At 34.2% G+C, this 19,635-nt stretch overlaps 1 protein-coding gene across 1 annotated transcript in view; it reads right to left on the reverse strand.

Moving 5' to 3' along the window:
* Positions 1–19,635, reverse strand: part of LOC150085636 (attractin-like protein 1) — a 585,126-nt gene that overhangs the window by 180,917 nt on the left and 384,574 nt on the right. The window contains exons 19-20 of the mRNA XM_090374629.1: positions 10,819–10,896; positions 1,049–1,208 (exon numbers count right to left, since the gene is read on the reverse strand). Coding sequence (XP_090230755.1) covers positions 1,049–1,208; positions 10,819–10,896 — 238 coding nt within the window. The remainder of the gene's footprint in view (positions 1–1,048; positions 1,209–10,818; positions 10,897–19,635) is intronic.

Genomic DNA, 19,635 nt, shown 5'->3' on the forward strand with positions numbered 1-19,635 from the left:
TAAATAATAGCTGCCCATTTTTCAAAGTTTTATGATCCATAATGTGAATAATAGTAGCTGTCAGTAATCAGGAGGAACTGGCATGGGGCATACTTCAGAGAGTTTGATTTGCATTAGGAAACATGCTACTCCTAGAACTTCTGGCACCTTACCATGGTCATAGGTAATTATATATGAATATAGATTAATTTATTATTATATTTCAATTATAAGTGATAACAATATCCACCAACAGCATCCAATAAGAGCAGAACTTCAGAAGGGTTTTTTTTTTTTTTTTTTTTAATATATAGAAATAAAGAGGAATTTACCTTAATGCTATTTTGTAGAACACTTCAACACAACACACTCCTGAATTCAATCAAACGTAAAATTATTTCTTAATGGCTTCCTTCCTTCAAAGTCATATGAGTGGTCTGACATATCTGCGATCGATGGCTAAGGTCCCCTAACCCGACCACCAATACACAACTGTGAGTGCCAGAGGACATTATGTCTAATAATAAAATCATTAAAATGATTGCGCTGTATAAAAGTTAAAATCATTAAATCAGTTAAAATAATTTAAACCAACTTTGAACAACTTCTTCCTCAGAAGGAAGGAAGGAAGTTGTCTTCTGGAAGTGCCAGAACTTCAGAAGACATTATTAGACAATGTATTCTGGCACTCAGAGTTTTGTGTTGGTGGTCGGGTTGGGGGACCTTAGCTATTGATCACAGATACGTCAGACCATTCATATGTCTTTGAGGGAAGGAAGCCATTAAGAAATAATTTTACGTCCGATTGAATTCAAGAGTGTGTTGTGTTGAAGTATTCAATAAAAAAGCATTGAGGTAAATTCCTCTTTATTTCTATATATTAATGTACAAATGTAGAACTCTGAGTATAATAGGTCTGTTTTAAATATCTTTTTTAAATACATAAAAAAATATTTTCAGAAAGTGCTGGAATTTGAATTTTTAGATTTATGGAGTAAAATTCCATAAATCTAAAAATTTTACTTACAAAACAGCAAAAATTAGTAGAAAATTAAAGAAACCCACGCACCTGTTACAGTGATGACCGATAATACCTTTGGTAGTACAGTGGCATCTTCCTGTTTCTCTATGGCATATATCCCCATGATTGTTACAGAAACAAGCAGTGCAGTTACCTCCATTTACAGGATTACCATAGAAGCCTGACATACACTGCTGGCAGTGTGCACCTAATAAAAAGGAAAGGGAGGGGATGAATTAGCTACTTTAAATATTACTGCTATTGTATAGTTTCTTCATATGATTAACATGTCACACAGCTTATCCACTGTACAGGATTTCTCTCAAAAAGTCACCATAATTTGATGGACTGCTGTACAGGATGGTGAAAATCCACTGGCTTGTAAACTGGTCTACCATTTCATTAAGAATAAGTCATGCAATGCAAATATTTTCATTACTATATAAGAAATGTACAAAATGGAAGCATTCTGCACATTTATTAGTTGGGCATCAAATAAGCTATGTTTGTTTGTTTGTTATTTGGAGCATTAGCAACTAAGGCCATATTGCTCCGGGAATATGCGGTAGGCATTCCCTGACCTTTCTGCATCCTCTGTATTTGGTGGTGACGGGCTTGAACCCTGGTCTAATCAAGAAGTGTGTGCTACACACTGCTGCTCCTTCCCACTTGGCTACGGAGGCGCCTGCATCAATAAGCAAGATGTTAGATAATATAAATGTCATCAATTACCATAAGATGTTTGGGGGGGGGTGAGAACAAGGAAGGAAGATTATACAGCCTCATCCAAAAAAAAAAAAAAAAAAAAAAAGCACTATACACCTTAGCGCTATACATCTTTCCACTAATTTTTTGTCACAGCACATCAGTGATGGATGTCCAAATACTTTTAATTACATAGTATTTTTATATAGTATACTGTACTGTATAAAGTTGTACAGTATAGTACAGGCAATCCCCGTATTACACGGTACTTCTATAACCTGTGAGCTTAACTTCTGTTCCAGAAAAATTAATGGAGGCACTGGTTAAAGAAGCACTGCAGGATCATTTAGACAAGACTTCAGTTATAGCTCAGACACAGCATGGTTTTGTTAAGGGGAAGTCTTGCCTGACCAACTTGATTGGATACTATGATGCAGTCAGAAAAGAACTGGATGCAGGGAATAACTTTGATATTATATACTTGGATCTTAGAAAGGCTTTTGATACTGTTGCACATGGAAGACTGCTACACAAATTGGAGCAGTGTGACATTAGAGGCAAATTGCTGCAATGGGTAAAGGGGTGGTTGAGGGGGAGAAGACAGAGAGTGGTAATCAATGGACACTGCTCATCGTGGACTGATGTTATTAGTGGAGTCCCTCAGGGCTCAGTGTTGGGTCCATTATTGTTTTCTGTATTTATAAATGATATTGATGATGGTATATCGGGCTTAATGTCCAAGTTTGCAGACGATACAAAGGTTGGCAGGGTTGTCAAGGACACTACTGACACTATGCTGCTGCAACAGGATCTGGAAAGGTTGAGCAGATGGGCTGAGAGGTGGCAAATGAAGTTTAACATTGACAAATGTAAAGTACTACACATGGGAAACAGCAACCCCAGAGCAACGTATCAACTCTGTGGTACTACACTGACAGTGGTAGAGAATGAAAGGGACCTGGGGGTGGTTGTGCAGGCAGATATGAAGTTCTCTGAGCAGTGCAGACGGGCTGCAAGAGTAGCTCATGGAGTATTGTCAATGATATACAGGAATTTTTCCAGCAGGGATAAGGAGGTGATTATTCCATTGTATAAGGCAATGGTCAGGCCACACCTAGAGTACTGTATACAGGTCTGGAGGCCTCATTTCAAGAAGGATGTAGAGCTGCTGGAACGAGTACAGAGAAGGGCAACAAGATTAGTGAATGGAACAAAGGGGTGCTCTTACGAAGAAAGGCTTAAGTTTTGCAAATTACAGTGTCTGGAGACTAGGCACCAGCGAGGTGATCTGATAGAGGTGTATAAAGCCTTGAATGGTTTAAGCATGCTCAATGCTGATGGGATTCTTCCTCTAGCTCAGAAAAATCACCTGAGAGGGCATAAATTCAAATTGAGGAAAGACAGATGTAGGATAGACGTGCGGAAATTTGCCTTTAGCCAGCGGGTGGTTGGTTGGTGGAACAGACTTCCATCCCTTGTGGTGGAGGTTGATAGCCTAAATAAGTTTAAGGCTCAGCTGGACAGGTATTTTGAACAAACAGAGGGGTGAAGTGGAAGTGGGGTTTTTTTTTTTTTTTTTTTTTTTGGCTGATGCTGCATAAGCTTGCTTTCTTGCATCAAATGCCTCTACTTATGCTAATGCTAACATGGTTTTGCTCTAACAAGATTGATAAATTGCTACAATCCTCACACAACATGGTAATTATATAACAGTTTTGCTTTAACAAGGTTAGAGAATTGCAGTAAACTGGGCATAACATGGCATTTTTGAGCTTTTGTGTGGGAAATACCTGCTATTATGTTGGATGTAATTTTTTTTTTTAACCTTTCCATTCTTTTTGTGAATCTCCACTGACTTGCTAGTCGTTATGCAGAAAAAAAAAAGGGGGGGGGGGAATCCTTGTTTTATTTTGTTGGGAAATCCCCATGTTAGGCTTTGAGTTATTGAACTTGTTCTTGTTTGAGATCATAAAATAATTGTGACTTCGAAGTGTGCAGTTCATGACTTTTAAGGTTTTTGTAAGATTATTTTGGTTTTTATTTAATTCTTTATATATTTTTCTGGGTATGTATTACTAAACTTTGTTCTTAAAAACCGTATTGAAATAATTTCTTTGTTGTGAATTAAATTCCAGCCCGAAATTATGCTTAAGGAAAGTAAAAAAGCACTGCTCAAAAGAAACTTTATTTCTCTAGAATCAAAGATACAAATTTTGGCTAGTTTTAAAAAAATGGGAAAAGTATCATACGTTGCAAAAAGTTTAAATTTAAATGAAGCAGCAATCCAGCCTATAAAGAAAAATGAACAGAAAATAGAATGCTGTTGCTGCAGGATCTTTCATTTCTGCAAATATGATAGCTTGTCCCTCACTACCAATAATTGAGAAAATGAAAAAAGCCCTCAGTATTTGGATTGAAGATAATAGTAAAAAAATGGATCCCATTAGACAGCAATGTAATTAAACAAAAGGCACTACAAATTTATAACCATTTAAAAGAAAATGGAGAATCTTTTGTTAACCTGGAGTTTGTTGCCAGTAAAGGTTGGTTTGAATGATTTAAAAACCGATTTTCATTACATAACATAAGAATTCAAGAGGAAAGTGCATCGGCTGATAACGAAGCTGCCAAGAAGTATTCAGAGGATTTTAAAAAAATTATTGAAGAGCACAGATACACACCACATCAAGTTTTCAATGCTGCTGAGACAAGTCTTTGGTGGAAAAAATGCCCAACAGAACATTCATTTCAAAAAAAGAGAAAACTGCACCAGGTTTTAAGCCATCAAAAGATCATGTAACATTACTTATGTGCAGTAACGCATCAGGAGATTGCATGATAAAACCTATGCTAGTTTTAAAAGTTCTGTTACTATTGGATAACACGCCAGGCCATCCAAAACATTTAAGCCATCCAAACATCGAAGTAATATTCCTGCCACCTAACACAACTTTTTTAATTTAGCCATTAGATCAAGGCATTATCTACCTTTAAAACTCACTACATCAGAAAATCGTTACAATGGATTTTGTAAAAAACTGATTCTGAATCTGTTGAAGTGATGGATGCATGGAAGCATTTTTCTATTGTGGACAGTATCAGAATCATTTGCTTTATCATTCAAAGAAGTAAAACCATCAGCATGTGCGTGTTGGAAAAATGTATGGCCAGAGTGGGTTCATTCAGAAAATATGGGCGTACCGGCAGAAAATGGAATCGGTGCGACAATAGAACTTGTCAAGTCCATACGAAGGGCAGGTTTTGATGATAGGACTACTGAAGATGTTCAAGAATTACTGGTAGAAAAAGAGGCTGGCAAAGCAGATTTGGTAAAAATTACATTGGAGGTAGTCCAAATAAATTCAGAGGACCATAGCAGAGATAAAAATTCTGAAGTTCCAAATTTTACACTAAAAAGCTTATGGGAAGGCATACACTTAGTAGATCAATTAGGATCTTATTTTTTCAATGCAGATCCTTTGACTGAAAGAGGCACAAAGTTCAAAAGCGAGCTAAAAAATGCTTGGCTCCATACCATGAAATTTACAAATATCTATCAAGCAAAAGCAAACAAACCCAGATTACTGATTTTTTTAAAAAGGGCAGAAGACACACAAAATCTAGATGCTGCAGAAGAAAGTTCAGAAGGTGAAAGTATTCTGCAACAGAGAAAATAGTCTCTGTTTGATTGTGCTTAGCAGCGATGAAGAGGAAAAAACTTAAATGAACAACATACATTATCTGACATATATATATATAAATATTACAGTTTGTAAGACATTTGTTCAGTTATTACTATTTTTAATAAAAATTAAGTTTCCAATAGTTATAAAAAAAAAAGTGCATTTTTGTTAGCTTCTGGAGTGTAACCTCCCTTTTTCTAATGGTTCTTAGTCCCATATAACATGGTTTTAATTACACGAGGGTTACCTGTATTTTTATATATATTACTCTGTTGAACAGACTGAAATACATAACTTAGCAACATACTGTATGTCAACCTATTCAAGAGAGAATTTTGAATTTTACTAAACTATGGCAAAAATTACTTTGAAAAGTACTGCTAATTACTTCAGAATGATTTAAGAGTTTTTGAGTAGTCAGAGAAAAACAGCAAAATAAAAAAAAATAAAAATGCAGACCGGGAATCAAAATTATCCCTATGCATCGTGCCTCAACTATCACCTCAGTCTAAAAACAGGCATTCACATAATTCCCACCACCACTATAGATCTGATTAAATGAGCATAATAGCAAAATGACTATGCTCAATTCAAAGGTCAAAAAATATTCGGAGAAAACGAAACCCATACCTTCCAACTTTTGAAAAGCTAGAGATTGAGTAACTATAAGCATAAAGAAAGCTGTTTGGAAAAGCAGGTAACTTTTTTAAAATCCACACTTTGAATTTGAAATTAAATTTCACTAACAACATACACATTTTATATAAAAATAGAGCCATAGGATTATTTAGACATGCTTTTAAACATCAGCTTACCTAGGATTTTTCTGTCTGACAATTTCTGTTTGGATTATCTGTTAGATATCAACTGATTATTTCAATAAAGATATTGTTGCAAATTTAGATAGTGTTGCAAATTCTCTTTAGAAATGTTGAGTCAAAGTTTTGTTTATGACAATGAACCGGCTGTCTAGAGCATTTCAAAGCTTTAATAGAAACAGAAGATCTGAAGTGTTTTTACATCTGGCTAAATATCTTCTCAAAATTAGCACCACTATGTGGAACTGTTAAGATGGCAAGCATCACTTGGGATAATTTGTTATATTTCAAGCTTCCTTGTTAGTTCCCCAACCAAGGTCCACTATACAAGCAGTTCTTTCTTCTTTCATAATAGCATCTGGTGGATTCTCACACTGAAACTGGCTGAACTGATGCTGCAAAACATCTGTGGTACAGAAGTTTCCATTCTTCAATGGAAACTTCTGTACCATAGATGTTTTGCAGCATCAGTTTAATGGAAACTTGTGCACCATGTAGTCAAAATGGATCAATAAAGTACTTTCTCTCCATGACCTTCCAAAAGAATTGACTAAGACTAAGTCAGAATTTCTTTTTCTTGGGGATATAATAATTTATCTTCTTTCAAAACTTTTTTTGGATTGCAAACTGTATTTGGACAAGAGGCAATGCCAGTCCCTAATAATACCTTGTACTTTTCAATTTGATAACTATTAAAGGTGCTCACATGGCTGTTCCCACCATTTCTGAACACTTACATTCTTCTAGAGCTGCTTTAGACTTGAATGACTTACATATCCTGTTTCATTACTTCCATCTTTACAGCTAAATATTTTTTGTAATTTTCTCATATTAATATATGAGAAAATGGTTTATTAAAATAAGATAGTATTATATAAAAAAACAACTAAACCATAATAAATGAAAAAGTAATGTGGGTACTCATTAGTCACTGAAATTCATGTACATGTATATAATATTTTCCTTAACTGTTACTGTGAAAATCTTCCCCACCCCCTACATAGCTATACATAAATTTCAAACCACATTATAATACTATTTGATTAATGCTTGAACATAATTCAAGTATTAATCAAACTACATTATAATGCTATTTGATTAATACTTGAACATAATTCAAGTATTAATCAAATAGCAACTTTTTACTCCGCCACTGCTTAATCATTCAAGGAATGCTCTGTTCACATCAGCAATTTTTGTTTCGTAGAAATTTTTTTGGTTCTCTGTTAATTCTGGAACATCACTGTGAGGGTAACATTTAAGCAACTCTTCCTTCTTTTCCTGAAGATCCTATAGAGCTCTTCTCTTGTTTCACAGAAGTGCATACTTGAATTTCATAAGTAACTCTACTTTTTTCCCACCTCATAAAAAATTGTTCTGTTAGTGCCACCACAAAACTAAGTGTTTCAACAAATTGGTAGGGTAGAGCTGAGGATGGTTATGCACTATTTAAACAAAGTGACTGAAATGGAAAAGTAATCAGCCATGCTACCTACATGCTAAATTCAAAAACAGTTGGATTTATTACAGGTCCAGTACCTGTAAATGGCAATCTGCTGAAGCATATCATTTTCACAGGTCTAGTTATGTTAAACATGATTTTTGAATATTCTGTTTGGTGTTGTTTAACCATTCACTGGTCACATAGTGTCCAACAATGTCACTTTCCTCCACAATTATTTTTCCAAATTTGAGGATAAAATTATATCCTTCCATGTACCTTTTACTACCTCTAAATGATAATGCAGTAGTTTCTGTTTTCATTTCAATTTACTTGGAGAGGTTAATTGTTTGTTTGGCATCTAATAGATGACATGCAAGAAACTTTGGAATTAGCTGGAGTGTATGAATATAACTCATATAGCAATTACAAATAGTCCCCCCCCCACCTCAAAGGTGTGCAGGGCTATGAATCACAGGTAATATCTGCACTAACAGCATTTATTATCACTTTTACTGTTTGTACCCATCATGTATATATATTTTTTAAATTTATTTTTCAGGAAGGGGGGAGGTAAAATAAAAAATTATGAAAACTGCATACAGAATAAGTTTCAAACAACAAGAGTGGAATAAATTATGTAAATCATAATTAATAAAATCAGTTCTCAAATCCACAAAAAAAAGCTAAATCTCTTTTTTATATAACAAATAAGTGCCTAATAGAAGTCAGGTGAGTATTTGTGTTCTATTTAAGGATGCAACCATTGGAAGGTATGCACTTAAAAAAACTAAAGCCATGAAGAACTGCTATATCATATAAGATATTAAAATATTCACTCGACTCCATAGCAGTGATCCACAGCTAATTTATCACTGATATTTGTGTGTTTCTAATGTTTGATGCCATGTTCCACAAAGAGTGCATATTATTGTTAATTTACTCATGGACTTGAAAGTAACAAAACTTATGCGTTTTGTTCCTCTCAAGGGCAAAATTTACATCCCACAGTTGTTCTCAGACTAAAGGCTGTTAACACCACCTTATATTGCTTGCCTACTACTTCAAAATGTGTTCATCAACACATGCATCATTTTACATACTTTTTCAAATGATTGATTACCCTAATTACCTTGCACATTTCTCCCATTAAAGCCTAACCAGACTTGCTTGCCAAACCTTAATCATGTCACTGTTACCGAACTATTAAAAGGACATAGTTAATTGAGAAAATGTCTATGCTTCTACATGGATTGGGGCCTGTTGCCAAAATTCAACATAAGTTAGCACCCACTGTGAGCAATGAATCCCGATCTTGTAATGTGAAGTATATTGTGTTTGGAATAAGTTACAGGACATGTCTTATTCCAAAGCAATCCTCTACTTGCCAAATTCTAATTTGTTTCCAATTTTGTTGAACCTTTGGCAATATACAGTTTCACTTTTACAAGGGCGTTTCTTTTAAAAAGAAATTAAAATTTTTCACTTTCTTGTGGCACTTGTTGGTTCACGGTCTTGATACCAGTAATTTGAAATTTCACGACCATCTGATTATCCATTCTCTGCTCACAGCCTTTAAAAACTGGTATACTTTAATTATGATCAGTGCTTTTTTTGGGAGGGTACGCAACGGTATGTAATACCGCCACCTTTATTAACAGTGACTTGTGACATTTGGATGTAGTACACTTCGAAATTTATAATATTCTAAAAAATTTTTCACATTTACCTACTATTCAAATAAGCTAAGTTATTTAACTAAATTTGCATTTTTCACTGTCTATTGTTAAGATATTTGTTATATAAAACTTTATAACGATTTTTAGAATTCTAAATTACTCAGTTGGACTTCTGTTTAACGAACTCCTTTTATAGCAATTTTTTTTTAAATTCCCCTTGGAAATTACATATAAAATCCATTGAGTGAAGAAAATTTTCATATAACGAATGGCTTAGGAGAGATTTTAAAAATTTAAAGCAAAGTTTAAAATGCTATATTCACTTTCCGTGTGGGCCGTAGGTTGGATACTGCTGTGAATCAACTGTAAGCACCCTGTTTGAGAAATAGGAGAGAGAGTGATTTACCTTTACCATGAAAAATAATCATCTGTTGTTTCACTAAAGTGCGTTATCCACATTTTTCTGTAAATTTTTCCTATCTCTGTTTACATGGTCACAATAGCTGAATATCTGAATGACAACAATAAAAAAAAATAAAATAAAATAATTCAAATTTAAGAACTAGTGACAATATTGATGATGAGAGAAGGAAAATAAGGACAACTAAGGTATTAAACTGTCTAAACATGAAATGTTGGCATTTGGTGAAAATTGTCAATTAGGCTTCAGTTAAATGAAAGAGATACAATTCGTGGATTTCGAGAATACCTAATCAAAAAGACGGTTTCAGAAAAATTGAAGAGCATTTGATGAATGCTCTAAGTACGATACCAATTTCATCAACTGAATGTGAATGGGGATTTTCACAAATGAATCTGAGCTTCGTTGATGACAAAAACAATTTCTTCACTACTATTTCTTAATTTCTTAAATTATTTTTACAAATTTTTTACTTATTACTTATTTTTTTATATACTTGAATAATAAACTTATGCTTAATAAACTGTCTGTTAATATACTTAATTTGTTATTCTTATTCCAAAAAGATTACTACTAAAGTAACAATATCAAAAAATAATTTTTTTAGATTACTGTACTTTTCATGTCCTTTTAATTTTCAATTTTTTCTGATAGCAAAGAATGAGTACCAGCACCTATTTTTTTTTACAAAAAAAAATAAAAAAAGAAAGCACTGGTTATGACTCTCCTAAGAAAGAAACAAGTGGATTTTTCCACTGAATTTTTGAAATGCTAAAAGCTGGATTAACAAATCAGCAGTGATTTGTTAATTTTAGTTAACAAATCACTGCTGAAATTACACCACAGCAAAATATGTATTACACGTGGATGAGCTAAGTATTTATTAAACTGATAATGCAATTGTCAGAGGGAAAATATCCCTTAAAAATCACAAAAGTGCCACAAATTTAATTAAAGTGAATTTATACTCCAATAATATGGTTAAAATAAATTTTTGAAACTAACCAAATTTAAGTTATATTCCACTCAGTTTTTATACATTATTATACTTTATTACAGTATTATACTTGCCCTCAGTGAGATGTTGACATGGAATTGTGCATTTCTCTGATCCACTTATACATGTACTATGACCATTACACTGACAAGCTAAAATGAAACAATAAACGTTCATTAATAGATATGAATTTAAGGTACAAACAAAAAAGTTTTCTTGAATTCAGTTCATCATACTAATTAATAATTTTGGCAGGAGTACCAAAGTTGTCATATTCTGACTTTTGTAAAGCTGGATATTTGGTAATTGTAAGGAGGAGGAAACGACGAGGAAATCAAGAGGTTATTTAAAGTTCAGATTTTGAACATTAAAATGAATTTCACTGAAAATATATACATTTTTATATTAAGATACAGCTATAGAATTGTTCACAAAGCAAGTTCTTTTCCTTTACTTGCCAGAAATTTGCACTGTTTTACCAGTAAAGTTAAACATTTAGCCAAAGACGGCCAGTTTCAGGTAGAAGCTGTTCCATCCATCTTCCTTTTCAACACCTATTTCAAGATAGTAGCAAATGTCCACCAAATATTCATTCACTTTGAAGAAGGCATGCAGCGATTTAATAGATACAAATTAATTAGATAAAAAGGGCAACCTGTTGCAACCGAGTACTCAATCTCCCCTTTAAATAACATTGCCACTCTGGTTTATAGCCCACCATAACAGTGGCATTATTAACACTAAGTGCCAGAGCTTTCTAAAGGAATTCAAAATGCTTCAGGTTTTTCAGATTCCCAATATTGTTCGGCAGTGTCACATTCCAATATTGGCATTGAGAGCAAACTTTTTGATGCATGTGCAATGACCATTTTTTGGCAATTTTTTTTGGAAAGGTCACTATAATAGTACAGGACTTGGTATCACTTCAATTACTGAAATCTACGATGCTTGAAAATGGCATATTTTTCAGAGTGGTCAGCTCCTCTTCTTTCCCTCTGTGCAACTTTCACTAACAATGTTTGCTGGTTTTTTTTTGTTATTTCATTATCAGGAAACATTTCTGAACAAAGAGCTGGAAAGATTAGCAATGCTCAAACATAGGTAAAGAGACCTGTGTGCTCTGGATTCATTATAGTAAGTTATTATGTCGCACAGAGTGAAACAGAAGACAAAATAAAATAAATGACAAGTTTAATGTTAAATTGTAAAACACTATGTTAAATACATACAGTACAAAAAGCTTTCGGTTATTATAATAACCTTCATCGGTCAAACTGACAGTTTACGAATGCAGAATATAAGGGCGTGTAGTGCCAGTCATGCACAGTAAACTGCATGATGTAATAGTTAATTGTTTGATGTTGAAGCTTGTGATTGTGACATATGCAAACATTGCCCAATGTCTGTCAGTCATGAGGATGGTTGCTTCATTAACAGGGTGGACACAACATCCACTGCTTCTGTTGACTGAAGTATTAGAGCATGTGATGTGCAATGACTCCAAGCACGGCGTTGGTACTGGCAGGACCGATTGATAACCATGACATCGCGATGTGGGCCAATGTCGTGTCGAGTTGACCAGAAGTGCTCAGCAATGGCTGAGTGTTCTATGTCTGCTAAGTGGATGGATCTTTCATGTTCTGAGATATGTTTGCTGAACCTTCTCCCAGTTTCTCCAATATAGCAGCCAGTGCACTTGTCATTTATTTTATTTTATCTTCCATTTCGCTCTATGCTACATAATAACTCACAACTAGCAATGCTATTAAACATTCAGAACATGTGCATCGTCTTCAACTGTGAAATGCTATATCTATTTCTCATTTCTTTTTAAACAGTATACATTTTTCCTTATTTGTTTTGCAAATGTCTGATTATATTCCTTTTCATACAATGTGATGTTAAAAGAAAATTACATCTACATACAGTGGAGGAACCAGTGATTTGGGCGGGGGGGGGGGGGGGGCACAATATGTTCCCAAAACTATGGTTGGCAAGATTAAGATCCTATATAAAATAGTGGGCTATGAGAATAACAGTAATATTAAAAATACTGCTTAAGAAAACAGTAAATTTATTTACTATAAACACATATGGATATATTTAAAAGACTACTACATAAAAAAAAGACCATTAATGCTACAATTACAGTTATAGAGAGCAAGATGCAATTCTACTATTTAAATAACCAAGATACCTTAACATTCAAAATAAAATGAAATCAAAGAAGGTAATTTTATGATTTCATCTTGAATATTAGGATATCGTGATGCTTAGGTATCAGAATCATACCTTGCCATGTATAACTCTAATTGTAGCATTAATGGGCCACATTAGTTTTATAGTATGTCAGTGGTCCTTTTTTCTATACTAGATTTCATTTTACATTTAAAAAAGATAAGGTGGACAATGCAAAATGAAAAACAAGATGAGAATTAAGTGACAGAACATGATTTATACATACACACACGCAGAACAAACTTTCAGCATTTAGTGAATGTTTAGAGGACAAAATAAAGGGCAAAATAACATTACTACATAACAAACAAGTAATTTTAAAAGTGTCATGAAAACTGTGAAAGACCTGCAACATCTATCACGCCAGAAGTTTTTGAGACTGTACATGTTCTGCTGACGAGTGATCAACAAGTGACAATTTGGTACATGCTAACATCTTAGGACACCTAGTCTGAATGTGTGTAACACATAATGAGGGTCTTGCTATGAAAGGTGTCAGCATGAGAGGTCCCAAAGTTGTTGACAGCAGATAAAAAATTGCATAAGAGTTGTTAAATCAAGTGAACTTTAGAATGGTTTCAAGTAGATCCAGCAGATTTGCTTGAAAGATTTCTGATCACGGAGGAGGTCCATCACTATCATCCAGGTGCAAAGGACCAGTCTAAACAGTGGAAACAGTCCACCAAGGCCAAGTTGGTTCTTTGTGCTATCAAGATGATGGCATCAGCTTTTTGGGATGCCGATGGAGTGTTGCTAGTGGATTACCTTTAGAAAGGATAGACAGTCACAGAGATATATTAATAATGCAGACCTTGTGAGATGTTTGCATGAACACGAAAATGACTTTCTCACATTCACCAAATCCAGCACCAACGGCCATTCACCTGTTTCCTAATTTTAAAAAATGCCTCACTGAAATCCAATTTCCAACTGAGAAGGATGTCACTGCTGCAGTGCATGCATTCCTGGATTTCCTATAGTCCTATGCATTCCTGTAAGCACAATAACCCAATGGAAAGCTTTCTTTGAAGCTAGTATCAATGGATTGCAGCACTGGTGGCAAAAGTGTACTGACTCCAAAGGTGACTATGTTGAAAAGTAACATGTTATCAGACTCCTCAAATAAAACCTCCACATCAAATAAACAATGTATATTTTTAAGTTCTAATATCTATATAAATACATGCTCTTATTTGAAAATTTTACTCTTAATGATCTTTCAAACTGGAAAATGTAAGAGAGAAAGAGGTTTCTAATTTGTCTAAAACAGTTTTTTGTTATTTTCAATGGATTTAATATATACATATTTTTTGTGTTTTTAAAATAAAAGGTGTAAAACACACAGCATATTTTCAAAATTTTAATTTTTTATTAACACTTAAAAAAGACATACTGTTCAAGATTTAGACCTAAATCAAAATAAATGGAAGTCTCGTGAACTACTGAAACACATGGCAGGAAAGAAAAATGCATGGGATGCATATATATTATAGGTGATACAGAAGCTTATGGTAGATATAAACTAATCTGTAATCAAGTCAGGCAAGCTAAGGCAGGATATGAGAAGATTCTGGCAAAGAAAAGCAGCACAGACTTCTTTACTTATATTAACAGTAAAAGAAAGGGGATTGAATCATATTGGTCCATTAATGCTGACGGTTTAACTCTTGATCGTGCTTGGGTTGTTGACAAACTGAATGGGTATTTTCCTCTACATTCACATAGGAGGAATTCTTTGGGGAAGAGAATGCCAGAAGTTTACCAAACTAATAGGCGGCTAAATTATTTTTTGATAACTCAAGAAGTAAGTGGAAGAGAAATTGTAAAAAAAAAAAGAAAAAAAAGGTGTGTGTCTAGGGTAAAATGGATCTACCCAATTATAATCATGAAGGAAGCAGAGAATTTAAGCAAACTCTTAGTCATAATTATGAGAGCAAAAAGAAAAACAAATAAATCAAATTATAGGCCTGTTAGCTTAACTTCTGTTCCAGGGAAAATAATGGAGTCACTGATTAAAAAGGTAATACAGGACTATATAGGCAGGACTGAATTTATACTACAGTCACAGCATGGATTTGTTAAGGAGCAATCTTTTCTGACAAATCTGATTGGTTACTATGATGCAGTAACAAAGGAACTGGATACAAAAAATAATTTTGATATCATATACGTTTAGATTACAGGAAAGCTTCTGATACTGTTACATATAAAAAATTGATGTATAAATAGGAGTAGTGTGGCACTAAGGGCAAGTTGCTGCTGTAAATAAAGGGATGGTCAAGTGGGAGAAGTCAGTGGAGTTCCCCAAGGTTCTGTGCTGGGTCCATTATTCGTTTGTATATTTATTAATGATATTGATGAAAGTATATCCGTCAATGTGTAAGTCTGCAGATGATACAAAGGTTGGCAGGGTGGTTAACAACAATAATCAAGGTAAGCAACTACAACAAGGTATAAAAAAAACTAAATTAAGCAGATGGGCTGAGAAATGGCAGTTAAGGCTTAGCATTGACAAATGCAAGGCACTGCATAAGAGTAGCAATAATTCCAATTTAATGTACTGTGTTGTAGCACACTCAGGGTATTGGAAAATAAAAAAGACATGGAGATGATTGTGCAGTCACACATGAAGTTCTCTGAACAGTGCAGACAGGCTTCCAAGACAGCTGAAGGGGTTTTGTCAATGATATACATGAATTTTTCTAGCAGGAATAAGGACGTGATTATCCCTTCGTATAAAGGCAATGGTTAGGCTGCATCTGAATTACTGCACACAGTTCAGGAGGCCTCATTTTAGGAAGGATGTAGAGAAGGGCAATGAGATTATGGAGTGAAACAAGACTGTGTTTTACCAAGAAAGAATTCAAATTGCATGCTCTGGAAACCTGGAACTTTGAGGGTGCTCTCCCACCTCTGGCAAAGATGTAGCAAGTATCTGCAAGGGATGTAGTAACTCACAATTCTACAGCCTGGTTCCATCATGCCAGGCTACTTACCATTCAATTTAGAGTCTATTCAAAAATTCAAAAATTTTTTTACTTACTTATTTAAGTAAGTAAAAAAATTTACTTATTCCTCTTGGGGACTGTGATACTGTCCTGCCATACATTCCTTTAGATCCGGCGTCGGCAACCTTTTTTGAGTGAAGAGCCATTTTTGATCTAAAAAAAAAAGAGAGAATCCGAGGAGCCGCACCTCACCTCGAGGAGGGAAGTTTTTTCAGAAATGGAATAGAGTGGGAAGGTGTTTTTCTAAAAAATATATATATTACATAATTTGTAATATATATTACAAATATATATATATATATATATATATATATATATATATATATATATATATATATATATAAACGTAACAAACATCCAATTAGGTACGAATTAATGTTACTTTTGCTGCTGAATTTCTTGAGCTAGTGTCTCAACATCAAGTGAGTATGCTGTAATTTTCATCTATAAACATGCTGAGAGACTCGCATTGTTCAGACATTTTCTTGATTTATTTTTAATATAGATCATTGTTCGAAAATATCTGCACGCAGAAATATGTCGAACCAAAACCTGAGAAGTAAAAACACAAATATTTTCAAAATTATATACATGTCTGGTAGGCTACTCCATGCATCGAACACAATTTGGTCTTGCATTTTAAACTTATCTATCATCATCCATTTGTGTAGAATTGCAAGGGCAGTCTTTTGCCTCTCCAAATCCTCAATTTCAGTTTTAAGGCATTTTAGTTTTGCACCCCACATGTCCTTGATTTTTAAATCCTTTAACTCCATTTCAAATTGTGCTTCATGCTGGCTAAAAGTTAAAGAGCTGCAGTTACATGTTTAAAGAGTTGCATGCTGCTCACGAGCTGCAGGTTGCCGACCCCTGCTTTAGATCATAATTTAGTTTTTTAAGGCCGCTGTTTTTATATTTAGAAAGGTTTACCACTTGATTTTCATGGAGTTCAGTTAGATCCACTTGCTTCCTCTAAGAATGAAAAACTTCAATCATGGAAAAATCTTAACAACAGGTGGCAATCATGCTGACTTCATTCTACTGAAAGCCTTACAACCAAAAATTTTATTCCCGATACCATTTCAATAATAAAAATACTATTTTAGTCAAAAACTATTTCATTGTAATGTCTCTTACTGAGGTATATAGTAGTAGTAGTAATAGTAAAGGCATGTAATGCAAGAAAGCAAGCATATGAGCTTATGCAGCATTAGCCAAAAAAAAAAATTCACACATCCATTCCCCCCCCCCCCCCTAAAAGTTTGTCCAATTCCTCCTCTTCAGCTGTACATTGATTACCACTATCTGCAGTCTCTCACTCAACCACCCTTTTATCCATTGTAGCAACTTGCCCTTAATACCATACTGCTCCAATTTGTACAGTAGTCTTTCATATGCAACAGTATCATATGAAAGGCTTTCCTGAAATCCAAGTATATGATATCAAAATTATTTTTTACATTCAGTTTCTTTGTAACCACATCATAGTATTCAATCAAATCTGTCAGACAAGACTTTCCCTTAACAAACCCATGCTGTGTCTGAATTATTACTGCAGTCTTGTCTAGATGACTCTGCAATGCTTCTTTAACCAGTGACTCTATTATTTCCTCCATTATGTCTTTGTAGTAGTTCTGAAGACTGGGCACACATTCTCTTCCACTGTCCTCCTTAATCTGAATACAGATTTGTAATGACAAATCTGTATTCAGATTAAGGACAAGAATACCAATTTCTTGAAAATCCTATCAATTTTCAAGCCTTTCAGACTTTTCCTAATCATGTTTTTCTACAGAATAAGATAATTTACTCTGCAGCAAACTTACATATAAATCACCTACAGTTCTTATGCTTTATTAATTGCAAATGGCCTTTCTATTATTTAAATACATTTATTAATCCTTATAATTTACTGAATGCACCTTATATGTGTAATTAATGTTAATTAGTGTATTTTGATACTATGTACATATTGTATATTCTTTTGTAGGTAATGCTAAATATTCTGTGATATTCTTTTTTATCATAAGATACAGATGAATGCCTTAAGATAAGTTTCTCAAGGATTATTATTTATACCTGTTCCACAGATAAAATTTACCCGTATTTGAATGTATTTTTATTTAAATTGAAGCTCAATTAATTTCCTTTATACCTTTTTCCTGAATGGTCATCATTTACTTTGATTTTAAATGTTTACACACTTAAACATCTTAAATTTTTTCTGTAATTATACTAAACTCAGCTTAATTATCTTAACTATTCTCATTGTTATAAATTCTCAATGTTGCAATTTTAACCCCATAGCTTCAGTACAACACACACACAGTTCCACCTTCATCTGATGAATCAAATTTAACAAGAACATTAAGTAATTCTGCATTGACTTGTTTCAACCTTATTAAACTCTTATGGTCAAAGATGCCTTTGATCTTTGAGTCAGTTGTGTTGTCGGGTGAAATAACTTTATTGTGTACTATGGTAGTTATTTTGGACTCTTTTTTGACTTATGATACAGCTCTTATGGACAAGCCAATCTTTGGTTTTTGCAGTTGATTATTTGTTTGTTTGTTTGTTTGTTATTTGGTTTTTTAGGAGCATTAGCAGCTAAGGCCATATTGCTCCGGGATATGCGGTGGTCATTCCCTGACCTTTCCGCATCATCCATATTTGGTGGTGATGGGCTCGAACCCCGGTCTAATCAAGAAGTATGTGCTACGCACTGCTGCTCCTTCCCACCTGGCTACGGAGACGCCTGATTATTTGTAAATATGAGTCACACTGTATATAATGATAGTGTTAATTATGTTGTGTTCTTTTTGTTCCCATAGTTTGTCTATATGTTTATAATTTTAGTTAATATTGTAACTTTTTACTTATGTTCAATCATTCAATACTTTGTTTTTGATGGTTTCAAACTTGGCCATCAATTTACTTTTATACTCTAACAAGTTTTAAAATGTTCTCCCCCCCCACCCAATACGGGATCTCCTCTTTATATCTTTTCCACTTTTTTTTTGTTTTATTGCTAGCACCCACTAGTATAGCACTGATTCCAGTGAGTACAGGATAATGCCTATTCATGGGCAGTTAATGACAGTAGAGGCCCAGCTCCTCATACCAGGGATGGACAAATGTTTTGGGTCTAATGGTACAAGAGGTTTACCAAACACTGGGAAGCAACTTCCCTGGTGATCACTGCTGCCTGGTGGCAGAGGCAAAAACAAAAACATAAAAAAAAAAAAAAAATAGCCAACACACCAAACACATTTCGCCTTATTTACAGGGTTTTTAAATTACAGTGCGTACATGGTGCAGTTGAACTGTAGTTCCTGATGAAACTCATATAAGACACTTATAAACAAACACATATGTACATAATGGTGTGTATAGCAATGCCTTGTGTAGACAAAGAGTTCTTCATAAATACATTGTAGTATCAGCTGCTCAAGCTGCAGTCCACATCTTTCTTTCTTAGCTTTCGATGTGAAAACATCATTGGTACCTACTACATTTTCGGAGTGAAGCAAAACCAATTGGTACCAAAATTTTCTTACGATAATGACATCACTTCCTAAATGGCGCTAACGATGCTAATTCAGTCACTAACGTTGATTCGGTAGAGTAAGTAGCAGGTAGTAATAG

This window comes from Mastigoproctus giganteus, chromosome 5 (assembly GCF_048544385.1).
Source record: "Mastigoproctus giganteus isolate SK-2022 chromosome 5, ASM4854438v1, whole genome shotgun sequence".
NCBI lineage: Eukaryota > Metazoa > Arthropoda > Arachnida > Uropygi > Thelyphonidae > Mastigoproctus > Mastigoproctus giganteus.